The sequence below is a fragment of the Drosophila pseudoobscura genome, chromosome 4, assembly GCF_009870125.1.
Source record: "Drosophila pseudoobscura strain MV-25-SWS-2005 chromosome 4, UCI_Dpse_MV25, whole genome shotgun sequence".
In the NCBI taxonomy this organism is placed as follows: domain Eukaryota; kingdom Metazoa; phylum Arthropoda; class Insecta; order Diptera; family Drosophilidae; genus Drosophila; species Drosophila pseudoobscura.
In genome coordinates, this window is record NC_046681.1 from 15,002,374 (window position 1) to 15,014,598 (window position 12,225).

A 12,225-nucleotide genomic window follows, 5' to 3' on the forward strand; every position below is an offset into this window, starting at 1 on the left:
TGCACGGGGGAAAAAGTGAGCAGCAGCTTGCGTGGGCCTTCGTGGATGTCAACTTCTGTCGCCTGATGATGATGGTCGGAGGGTCGGACGGTCGGATGTCAGGGGGGGGCCGAGAGCTCGAGACGTCATCGCAACGAGGGTTGTTCGCACAATTACGCCACAAGCATCCGTATGAGACGCGTGTAATGGGTTATAATGTCGGGGGATACGACTAGAGCTGTCCGTTCCAGTCTTAATAATGTCTTTGGGAATGATAAACGATGTCAGGGCCGACAAACAGATGTTTCAATTATGAAAGGGTTGCCTAAAGAGAGAAGCTTTCCCCTTTAATCGACGCCTCTTTACAAAAATCGATCTATTATTGCCTATCGGCCATGGCACATCTCTAGCTTCGCCTGCAACTGAATGGAAGTCACGTGAGGCAGCTGCCGCAGCAAAGTTTATGCCTCAACGACAACACAATCGAAGCTACGGATGCGGATGCGGATGCGGATACGTCTGAGGAGGATGAGGACGAGGACGAGGTTGGTACGTGGGCGCCATAGCCGCAGATCATTAGCGTTGCCAGCCGCAAAAAAAAACAAAAAATAAATAAATAAAATAAGGAAGGAAGGAGAGTGACACAAACGACGACAGCAGTCCCCGTGCGGGGTAAACGTTTACTTCTTTGCTCAAGAAAATAAAAATATAACAACTTTGAGGCTCTGCCACTGACAGGCGTGCGCGTCGCGGCCCCAACTTGAAGAAGTTTTATGTTTTATGTTTTATGTGGAGGAAAAAAGTCTGATTTATGTTTAATGGCTTGCAATATTCAAGTGGAAGGCAAGTTATTGCTGCTGTCCAGGACAGTGTTTATTATTTTAGTGCCTAGAGGGAATCAGGAAGCAGGAAGCGGACAGCAGAAAACATACCAATGGGTAATTAGGATCATGGCAATTGCTGGACGGCCAAAAGAGGGAATATAAGCTGATGAAGCGCCTTCAAGGCTTCTTGAGGTTATTGCTTAGAAGCTACAAAAACATGTGCCTTAATCCTTCGAAATATCTCTCTATTACATGGAAAAGTATGGGAGGGAGCGATCTAAGGGAACCAGCCACCTGGTAAGAACTATTTCCTTTGTCATTTTATTATCCACACATTTGTGGAATAACCTTAGGCACTGTTCCACCTCAGACACAAATGAGTTTCGAAATAGTTGAGCGGCTCTGACACATGCAAAAATCTTTCAACTTTCAATTAAGGTACGGCCAACTGTTGAGCAACTCATTTTCCTGTAAATTAAATTAATTAGAGAACAAAAGAATGTCATGAGAGCATAATAAGATAATTTATAAAAAGCCAAGGAGGATAGCCGAGGCTTTGCATACCCTACCAGATCCAGATCGTTCGCTGCTAAGATCTCTTTATGTTATGGGGATCCAATCTGGGTCTCTTGGGGGAACTGCCAAACCTCTGGTCCACACAATATACCCTGCGTAAGGGGCATATAAAGCGGGGAATCAAGCTAAACTTTTTTAATTGCATTCAATGTAGAGCTGCCAACTACGACGACAAGGACAACGACACAAGGATGGGAAAGAGAGAGAGAGAGTCCCACAAAAAACTGAGAAAGAGATAGGAGCAGAAAACTCCATGATGATGAAGTTGCCAACGTTGACGAATTGCTTGGGTGGGGCGGGGTGGGTCGGATGGGTGGGTGCATTCCTTGCCATCACTTAATGACATTTTCATCAAGATCCTGCCTGCCCCTGCCCCGTAGCGCCCTCCTCCTCATTATCATTATAATTGTCATGCTGATTTTTGTGCTCCTGCTCGGCAGCAAAGAGAGAGAGAGAGAGAGGGACAGCCCCACAGCCACAGCATTTTCTACATTTGTTCGGTGGAAAAGTTTCCTTCCTTTTTTTTTTGGTAAAATAAAAGTTCTTTCATATTGTGATTTGTGTGCAGTGAGTGAATTGTTGTAGGAATTCAACGACTTTCCTCTCCCACAGGCACAAGCATGACTTACATATATTTCTTTTTTTTTTAAGAAAGTGGAATGTGAGGCATAACAAAAAATATATATAAAAAGAAAAAAGTATATTAATGATTGCCGAAACCCGGGATTGAACCGGGGACCTTTAGATCTTCAGTCTAACGCTCTCCCAACTGAGCTATTTCGGCACTTGAGCAACAGGTGTCAAAAGCTCCCTATACGCGCAGAGAGAGGGAGAGAGAGAGAGACAGAGAAGCACTATCCGAGAGATAACGATTGAGCCTCGTTCAAATCCAAGGGCATATTGCAATTATTTGCTTTCGAAAACACTTATTCTGATAATTCTGTTTTCTATTTTAGAAGTTTTTCTTTAGAAGCAACATTTTCGATTTTAGGGATCAGTAAACTCATAGTTATTTTCAAATATTACAATCTTTATCGTAACGAAAACGAAAATAATGAGCAAGCGCAGAGTCTCAGTGCGAGACTTTTGTATGGAACTACCCAAGCGACGGCAGTCCATTGGCAGTGTCCTGGCCTGCGACACGGCTGGCCGCCTCACGGAGATACAGAACATCCCTGATCCCGTTGATGTGAGTGCGGGTGGGCAGCACTCTCTGGTGCTGACGCGGAGTGGGGATGTCTACTCTTTTGGCTGCAACGGCGAGGGCGCTCTGGGCAGGAGTACCAGTTCCAGTGAGCCAGGCAGCGAGTCCTTGCCCGCCGTGGTCGATCTGCCGGGCAAGGCCCTGTGCATCACTGCAGGCGGCTCGCACTCGGCCTGCCTGCTGGCGAATGGCAGCGTTTACGCGTGGGGCTCGTTCCGCCTCACGATCGATGGCATTGTACTGAAACCCACCCAGATCTTGGCCGGCACAGAGTGCTGCAGCATCGCCTCAGGCAGGAATCACTTGGTGGTTCTATCAACTCGCGGCAAGGTCTACACAATGGGCAGCGCCGAGCACAGACAGCTGCGGAGCATCCAAAAGCGCTCAGTGCTCCGCCCAAATCAAATAAAAATCCGTTCCGCCAATCCTTTCAATGCCATTTGGACCACAAACACCTGCTGTTTCCTGCGGGAATCGCAGACGGAAACCATCTGGGCCGCTGATCTGAACAACTGCCAGCACTTCGCGCCAATCAAGACAACCCTCAAGGACGTCACTCAGATTGCTGGCGGGGATCACGATACCTTGATGCTCCAAGGGAATCGCCTATTCTCTGTCGTTGGGCTGGGCGAAAGCGTGTCCCAACTGGCGCCCGTCAGGAATCTGGAGTCCAGCAACATTGTGTCTGTGGCCTGCGGAGACGTTTGCTCCTATGCCATCACCGCGGATGGTCTTCTGTATTCCTGGGGCACGGACTCCAGCAAGGCCGGCAAGGATGATCAAGCGATCCGTGTCATCAGCCGGAATACCGCCAATAAAAAATTACTCCTAGCATCTGCGACGGCATGGCATGCTCTGTTCCTGGCCCAGGTTAATCCTTATGTATTTAATTCTCTTAAAGACAATCTTCTTACATTTTCATAGACACACACATTTAGTTTCTTCTCCTTCTCCCATTTTTCCACTTTATTTTTGCATTAATCGTTGGCTATTCATTTTTGTAATTTTCACACCGTCAAACAAACTTTGATGTGCCACGACGACTGCACCACGCCATGCCACACACGCCCCGTTTGTGCAAAAACAAAATGTACAATTATTAAACTTTTAATCAATTTATCAATATTAACTTTTTGCTTGTGTGCAGGGGGCGGCACAACTTTTCCCAGGCCCACCTCTAACTTTTCCCATTGGTGGGCAAGGGGAGCGCAGCAAGGAGATTCTGCTCAATTTTCGCCGCCAGTCGTTACGCCATTTCAATTACTGGCCAAGTGCCAGGACACAGGACGAAGAGCCAGGCCAGCTGGACAGCTGGACGATCGGTGGCAAATTTATAGAGACAAAAAGCTAGAAAAGGACACCAACACAGACCATAGCCAGAGCGAACAAAGGAAGTGAGTAAAATGTGTAAAAATGGTGGCACATCCCGAACAATGGGGGGGGATGATGCTGCTTGCTTCTTGCTGCTTGCTGCACTTGTCATATTACTAATTTCCCTGGTGACCAAGAGCCATTGAACTCCTGAACAAAATCCTGTGTGTATGTACAGGGTTCAATCGTTAAACGTTCAATCTGCTGCATCAACGGGTTGCAACAGCAACAGCAACTGCAACTGCAGTGGAGGCAACTTTTTGATTAACGCCATTATGAGGTGATTGTCCAGTTAAGGTTGGAGGCTTCTATCAGGCTGCTCTCCTCTGAACCTGGAACGAGTCCTGCTGGCCGTGTCTCTGCCTGCCTGCTACCAAATTGCACTCATGTGTGTAATTTATTTTCTCGGCATGAGAAAAACTTCCTAACCGGAAAATGAGGCACTCAATTAAGAAAACGTTTAATCCATGAAATGTTCCAATTGCAGACACACACATAGACGGACTGCAGTGGCAGTCGACAGGGAACGACGGGAAGGAGGATGAATGCCCTGAATGGCTCGAATGGCCAGAATGTGCAGAATGGTCTGAGGAATGGGCGAGGGGGGATGGGGCTCGGGGGCTGGGGGACTGGATGAACGACATTGCCCAGTGGGGGCTGTAAAAATTGCTGTCTATATAATTGATTGGGTGTGCCTTTTGGATTTACTTTTCTCTCTGCCTCTGCCTCTGCCTCTCCCTCTCTCTCTCTCTTTTTGCTCCTTTTATTTTTTGTGCTTAAAGCACATCCCAGTGATTTGTAATTCCCATTTCAAATTACATGGCCAAATGTTCCTCTCCATTTAAAACTGAGCCCAGAGACTGAAGAAAACTAAGCGCAGCATTTCCTGATATTAATTGTATTTGAAAATGGGCCTTAAGGAGGCTTTAAAGGAGTGTGGGGATTATTTATCGTATTTTAAGGATTTCATTCTAAAAAAGTCTACAATCTCTATGGGAAAGGGTCTCTGTTCTTCGAATGTAAAACGAATGAGTGTCGAATGAACAGGGCCGCCCTTTGGACAGCAATTGGAACAGTGGAACCATTGAAACAATTAGAAAATCTGGAACATATGGAAGTCAAAAGGAATACCTTTACCATCAATGAATATTCCTCGACTTTTGTTCAGAATTCTTATGAATGATTGCCTTTATCTGGAAGAACACTATCATCGCTTTAATTATGCATCTCACATACTCTCACAATATTTTTCAACAAAACTAAACATAGACAAAGCCAAAACGGGCGACAACTGCGATTATCAATTCACATTCACATTCACAATTTACTTAACAGAAATATAAATGGAATCAAAGTAGTATGTAAATCCAGATGGAGGCAAGTGAAGAGGAAACAAAGAGACAGCGACATGGGCAGGGCGTAGGGCGTAGGGAGTTTTTAGGGAGAACAAAAGCCACCGATGTTACAAGGGGGAATTTATATACTTTTTTTAGTTGTCGCATTTCCGCCCTTTCCGACAGCGACTGCCAAAAAATATGCATATGGAAATGCAGAGACAATGACTGGGGGGAATAGGAAGAGAGAGAGAGAGCAGTGTACATATGCGAGGATTGGAGTTTTTGTGGCACATAAGACGTGTGGAAATTATGCGAGGCGCGTGTCAAGTGGCACAAAACTGTAAGAAAACTTTTGCCAAGTCGGTGGTTGCCTCCATTCCTCGCCACCATCTCCATTCCTCGCCAGCCCACCCATTCCCATACCACCATTCCACTCAACGTCTGCAATTACATTCTGAATTAAATTGTAATGAGGCGCATGCGGCGAAATATGAAAATGAGACCCCGCGACGTAGCGGAATCGAGTCGATGTGGAGTGGAGCCTCCGCCACTGGAGGAGACTCCGCACACAAATGGCAATTAACAGTTATGTTTGCTGTTCCAACACGTTGCAGACAGTTTTAATGACGGGTCGGGACGGTCGGAACGGTCGGGATGGGACGACGCGATGCGACGCGACGCGGACTCGAGGCAAAACTATTTTTAGGTGACTTGGACATCCCCAGCTCCCCATGCCACAGGAAGTAACTGTTCGCCTCGCCTCACTCCCCCCCCCCCCCCCCTAGCATCACCCTATCACCGCGTAATTGGCTGAAAACGGAAGTTCGTGTAATTTAAACTCGATGGTGGCAACTCTGGTCAACATCTGGCGGCCAAGACATTTACTCCGGAATGGGTGGTTCAATTGCGCGGAAGATGCCAATAAAGAAAGAAAGAAAGACCTTGAGGGTTGGACATTCCTCAAGGAAGCTCAAGTGGGAAAAGGTGTGTTCCACAGTTCTCCCATTCCACTGTTCCCTATTAGCTGTGGTAATTTCCCATAAGCGAACGGACACATTAGTACGATTAGCTACGTTGGAGGATTATATTTATTTATGACTTAAGACTTGCGTGGCTTCTTGGTCTCGCCACAGCCCAAGAGGACATCAGTGCCTGTGGCCTGAGCCTTGCCAGTGCTGGTGTTGTAGTACACCCGTCGCTCGATGCCTTCCTTGGTGATGATCGCGATGCGCGATACTCCCCCGGAGAAGGAATCGTGATGGATGGCCTGTTTGAGGGCCGACCTGAAAAGCAGCACCAACTCCTCTTTCTCCATGTTCGGACGGTGGCCGTCCCGGAGCATGCCACTAATGTATATGGATCCAGATCCGCCATAGCTCAACTGTTCGCGCATCATCATGCCGCCTAGCGAAATGTTGTACACCTGGGCCCCGTGCAGATCGTCCCAGCCACCCACAATGATGCCGGCATACAGGTATTTGCGACCGTTGTAGCACTTGTCCCGGAACTCCGCGGCCACGTCGCGCACTAGGGTCTTCTCCCCCGTGTGCATCTCGCGATGCCACATCAAATTCGAGACCACCTCAGAGAGCTCCTGGGTGTCCGCCGCAGAGCCACTGCGACAGCAGTAGACGTTATCCGTGATCCGAGTCACTTTGTCCGTGATTCGATTGGCCACATGGCCCCCAGCGGTGGTGCGGGAATCAGCACCCAGCACCACGCCACCGTCAAACTCGGCAGCCATGATGGTGGTGCCACACTCGACCGGAGTGAAGGAATTTATGAAGTCCAAGTCGAGCCAAGATGAATTACTCATTTTCGTTTCTTTTGGAGCTATGGGAAGTTCTAGCCAGTTTCGGAAGACATAGGCGAGGCCTACTACTGTCTGATCGAGTGAAAACTTTTAACGTTTCGAGCTCTTTGAACGCTTCGAGGGCTTCGAATATTTCGAACGTCTCGAATGGCAGTAAAATAATCTGTGATGCAGTTGTCCTAGAACTTTGGAGTTCACATATCAGATAATACGATGGGGTTATATTTCAGAGTGCTTGAAGTACGATTCCATTCCTCCATCATATCTCGTAGCACTTGCTCCTTTAAATATCTGAAACTGCGCAGAGATACTCTTTCGATGGCCCAAGCGCTGTCTCGTTTTATCTCCCCCTCCGGCATCCCGGTGCAGGCACTCTACTTTTCCTGATTGCCTGCCTGTGATGTAATCAGAAAGTCCTTGCACGTATCCAGAAATAAGCATAAGAAACATTTCACAAAATGTCCACAAAAATTACAGAGAGGAAAGGCGGGGGCGGGCATTTTTTACAGTGTGTATGTGTGTGTGTGAGTGTGCAGGATGCAACGCAAGAGAGTGCCACAAAACGATCAACATTAACTGCCGTTGGCCCCCTCAACAGCCGCGCCCACTTGATAGACGTAATTTTGCAGCAAGTGTTGCGCCGCCGACTTCGAGGCAGGGGCAAGATGAAAGAATACGAAGCTGAAGTGGCAGCAGCAGCAGTACCAGCAGCAGCAGAAGAAGAGTGCATTTAAATGACCGTTTTGTCGCAGCTCCTCTAATGACAACCACTTGCGGCTGTCAAATGCAACTCTGCACGGCACGCAGGGTTGTAATATTTTATGGGCAACCCTGCGGAGATGCCTGATGTTTGTTTTTTTCTTTTTCTTTTTTTTTTTTTTGACCAACACAATGGAAAATGGCATATGAATGGCATTACCCCTACGATACTGCTCTCCAGCCTCCCCTCTCATTTGGCGCACTCATAATTTCCCCATTAACCTTATTTTCCTGTTATGCACGAGTGGCCCCTCCAAGATGATATCGTCACCCTTCTGCTATGGGGTGTCCGTCCAACCCCGTTTGGAGAACGCTTTTTACGATGAATTCTCCCATTTTCTCCTCTGCTTCTGCTCCCTGATGGATTTTAAATGAACTTTAACACGTGCGCGATGTCCCTGGTGGTCCTTGGGAGCGGAACGAAGCTAAGTAATTGGTTTAGCAGTGCTCTCGAGGGCGTGGCACGAACGGGTTCGTTTCACAGATTATACTCGGAGTTGATTTTGAGAGAGCTAAACTAATAATAAAAACGTTTCATTCCGCTCAGAGTTCAGGGCAACAGATGGTGCCACGATGAAATGAAATTCTTCTTTCCTAATGAGATATTGAGTATAATGAAAATTGGATCGTTTTATCAAAGCGGGAAATTACCTTTAGCCCTGCAGAACTTATGAAGTTTGACATATCTCCTATTTTTTTGGGAGGGGTACCACCTTATGGGTGGCCATCATTTCTTATCGAGGTGTAATTTTGTTTCATTTGCACACGTGGCAGTTTCCAGAACCATTTTTTTGGGAAAAAGGTAACCCATTCATTTGTACGACTTCCTGGCTGGAAAAAACATTCGAATTTTATTTCTTTTGCCTCTAAAATGTGTATCCTCTGGAGGGAGTTTTCAAAACTACACCAAAGAAAGTGCCAGCATGTTTGTTGTTCCTCAGATTTAAGTGTGTGCCAAATGCACGTTTAATAACGTAATTTCTGAAGCGTGCAAAAGATATTTTTAACATTTAGTTGTTCTTCCTCGTCAAAACTTCAGCTGCTGCTGCTGATGCTGGCAACTTCCACACTTTTTCTGCTTCATCTTGCAACAAACTCCACTGCAGATACATATGTATCTGGCACTATGTACACACACATTAGATACATAGGAGGTTCAACCTACGTGAGTCGTCCAACTTTTTAGCCCAAAAAACAAAACGAAACGAACAAAAAAAATCAAGTAAAAATTTGCATATGCAACGACGTTACTCCTGGCGATGACGATGATGATGATGTCGCAAGGAGTCGTACACACACACAGGCACACACGCAGGACATTCAGCACTGGGTAGGAATAGCTGCTGGCAGCCAGCAGCCAGGCAGCACTCCTGAAAGCTTCGCCACTTTTATGCAAATAATGTCTTGCCTGGAATTTTTGTTATTTATAGTTAAGATAGCAAAACGTGTGGATGTCTGTGGATATATCTCAAAAACTATCTACGTGTGTGTGTGCATTAGTAGCCATGTCTCCGTAGATCCCGGGACACACTGTCTCCTGCTCTCTCTCCTCTATACAAGTTATTGCTTCATTTCTCGGGCAAACTTCTTCTGCAGCACCTGACAAAAGTGGATACTTTTCGAGGAGAAGAGCCCAAGCTGGTGGATGGATGGGCAAGTTTTTGAATGTCAAACTTGAATATAGGAAAGTAACCATCTACCATCTACCATCTGCCATCTCTCTATCCACTGCATGTCTCTCTGTGTGTGTGTCTTGCAGTCAAATTACATTCTGTAGTCTCACACAAGAAACAAGAGGAAGAAGGAGAACAAAAAAAAAAATAGAAAATTGTCATTAAAGTTTTTGGCAGTTGACTTCGATTCGTTTTTCTCTCTCTTTTGGTCTCTCTGCCTCTCCGTTCGTCTGCATCTTTTATTAGTCATAATTTAAATTGACATTTGCTGTAGTTTTAATCTCGTTTCAATGATTGCAGGCTCCTCCAGCTACGACTACAGTCACTCTTTTGACAGATCCCACATCTGACACGACACACAATGTAAGACGTAGCATAAATTCGATTATGAGCAGACGAAATTGCAATAAATATGTAAATTTTATATGTGATTGGTAGAATGTTAAGTACTAGATAAAATTCAACCTAGAGATTTGATCAAAATGGAATACATTTTATGTTGCGATTCAAGAGAGTTATTAAAAAGAAACCATAGCGAAATCGTTTCAGCCAGAAATAAATCTTTAAGGGCAGATATTTCACAATCCCAATCATTTCCGGTATGGAATACTAACGAAATTCCATTAAAATCATGTCTTAGGGCTTGCCTACAACCAGAAAAGAAGCTAAATCCCCCATCATGTAAGTATTTTAAATATTCGCTAGGGGGCAAGACCCCTGCACACGCGCTTTGCTTGTGTATATATGTGTAGTAAATATTTGTCGTTTATATATTATGGTTATTACAGATCTATAAAGACTCACCTAATTCCACATAGAGTTTTGGTCGTATATTCTCCTGCCAGGCACTTTGATTACCAATCACGTGGAGTGTCAGTAGTAGGAAGACTTGCATCCAACCGTATCTGTATCCGTATCCGTAGTATCCATACAATTTGCTTAACATATGCTTCAGTATTTTTGTGGCTGTTGTTGTTTCTACTGTTGTGTCTGTTGTTGCCTTTGCCGTTGATGTTGTTATTATTGCACTTTTCAAATGCATTTTGTGGCTTTTATTGTTATTATTGTTGCTGTTGCTGTTGCGGATGCAGATGCAGATGCTGTGGCTGTTGCTTTGGTTTTTGTTTTTGTGGCTTCTATTATTATTTTTATTGTGCGTAATTTGGTTTGCAGAGTTGTGGGAATTTAACATTTTCTATTTTGCATAAATTTATGTAAATGTTTGCCTATTTTGTCGGTCGGTTACAATGTTCAAAAATTGGGAGGGTTGCTGTTTTGGTTTCCCTGCGACTGTGTGTTTTTCTCCTTAATTTATTTTATTTGATTTGATTTGATTTGATTTTATATATATATATATATTTGCTGTGTTCTGGGGATTATTTATAATTTATTTACTGCATCTTTTATTTACTTATGGGATTTTAAATAGTGCAAATATATTGATTTCTTTTTTTTATTTAACCATTTTTTTTTGTTGTTTTTTGCTCAACAAAGTTTATGTTTAATTTTGGTTAAAAAAAATTAAAGTTCTTGTTATTTATGGAGAAACTTTTATCAAACAATTTTGTTGCGGCTAGGAAGTTTCGTCATTTCTGTAATTAGAAGAGAGAGAGAGGGAGAGAAAAGTTAAAGAAATTAGTAATCAACTTGAGAGGGTTTAAAGTTTTGAATAACTTTTAGAAAATATCAGGGTTTAAGATTAAATATTAATTATTGAATATTTAACATGAATATTTAATAATTTAATATTAATTCCTAATGGAATTATCCTTCGACAATTTCTTTCTTGAAAAATGTATTTAATTAAATATATGCTGGAACACATATGTATTTTATGGTGCTTCGATCTTCGCTAGATTGCTGGTCGTCCGATAAGAGCTAATATCTTCCCATGGAATTGCGTGGTGTAAACTTTTATAAAGAAAGCCGTAGATGGTTTCAAAAAAAGGAAGTGAGATCGTACGGTTTTTCTGTTTCCATTAGGTACTGGTACTATGATTATTGGGTGGAATTTTGGAAAATTCAAAGCATATACAGTAAATCCCAGTGGCCCATTATCCTTCACGCCCTCATTTATCATTTATCATTTTGCGCGTAGAAAAAAACAATTTAAAATAAACGTTTTTAGCAATAAATTAAGCAAATAAATTTGTATATTATATTTATCCCATATCCTATTTTTTATGTCGCCCAATTTTCTTTTTTTATATATTATTTTCTAATATATATCCCCCATTCGTTTTGCATTTTTTCAATTTCGATGGCATAAATTTTGTGCTCGATTTAATGTAGGTCCCCTTGCTCTCATCCGAACCCATCTCCCCGCGTTTCTTGGCCAAGTTATTGAAAGCGGCTTATTGTGCAATCGTGTGTGTGCACACACACAAACACACACACACACGCGGATGGGGCCACGCCCAGCTATTAAGGCGCCCAGCCCAGCTTTTGCTATGCAGATACTCTCGCAAGTTGAGCGACCTTCGCCCACAAATGGAAATGGAAATGGAAACGGAATGTGAGTGAGGCGCAAGAGCAGTGAAAAAGAAGAATAAAGAATAAAGAAAGCACAGAGCGGGAGAGAGACAACAGAGAGGCGAAAACAAATTGAAAGGAATGAAGGAAGTGAAAGGTGGAGGAGCATGGAGGAGAAAAGGTGCCAAGTAGCGTGCACAGTTAATGAGTTTTCCCA

At 44.1% G+C, this 12,225-nt stretch overlaps 3 protein-coding genes and 1 non-coding gene across 9 annotated transcripts in view; 1 reads left to right on the forward strand and 3 right to left on the reverse strand.

Moving 5' to 3' along the window:
- LOC4816208 (semaphorin-1A) overlaps nt 1–10,530 on the reverse strand; it is a 120,136-nt gene extending 109,606 nt beyond the window's left edge. For 4 of the 6 annotated variants that reach the window (XM_033380740.1, XM_033380739.1, XM_001355782.4 and 1 more), the window contains exon 1: nt 10,341–10,530. In XM_033380740.1, the coding sequence (XP_033236631.1) occupies nt 10,341–10,482 (142 nt within the window). In that variant the 5' untranslated portion in view covers nt 10,483–10,530. The remainder of the gene's footprint in view (nt 1–10,340) is intronic. The other 2 variants (XR_004469437.1, XR_004469438.1) reach the window with 1 other exon arrangement.
- On the reverse strand, nt 2,091–2,163 carry TRNAF-GAA (transfer RNA phenylalanine (anticodon GAA)). Its single transcript has one exon. It is a non-coding gene; the product is annotated as a tRNA-Phe (tRNA).
- On the forward strand, nt 2,354–3,706 carry LOC117184193 (regulator of chromosome condensation-like). The gene has a single exon (XM_033380741.1). It carries the CDS (start codon nt 2,434–2,436, stop codon nt 3,505–3,507), a length of 1,074 nt encoding a protein of 357 aa, XP_033236632.1. The 5' UTR covers nt 2,354–2,433; the 3' UTR covers nt 3,508–3,706.
- LOC6902385 (proteasome subunit beta type-6-like) lies at nt 6,352–7,164 on the reverse strand. The gene has a single exon (XM_002133288.3). The coding sequence runs from the start codon at nt 7,105–7,107 to the stop codon at nt 6,391–6,393; it is 717 nt and encodes a 238-aa protein (XP_002133324.2). The 5' UTR covers nt 7,108–7,164; the 3' UTR covers nt 6,352–6,390.
- Nucleotides 10,531–12,225: the final 1,695 nt, after the last annotated feature.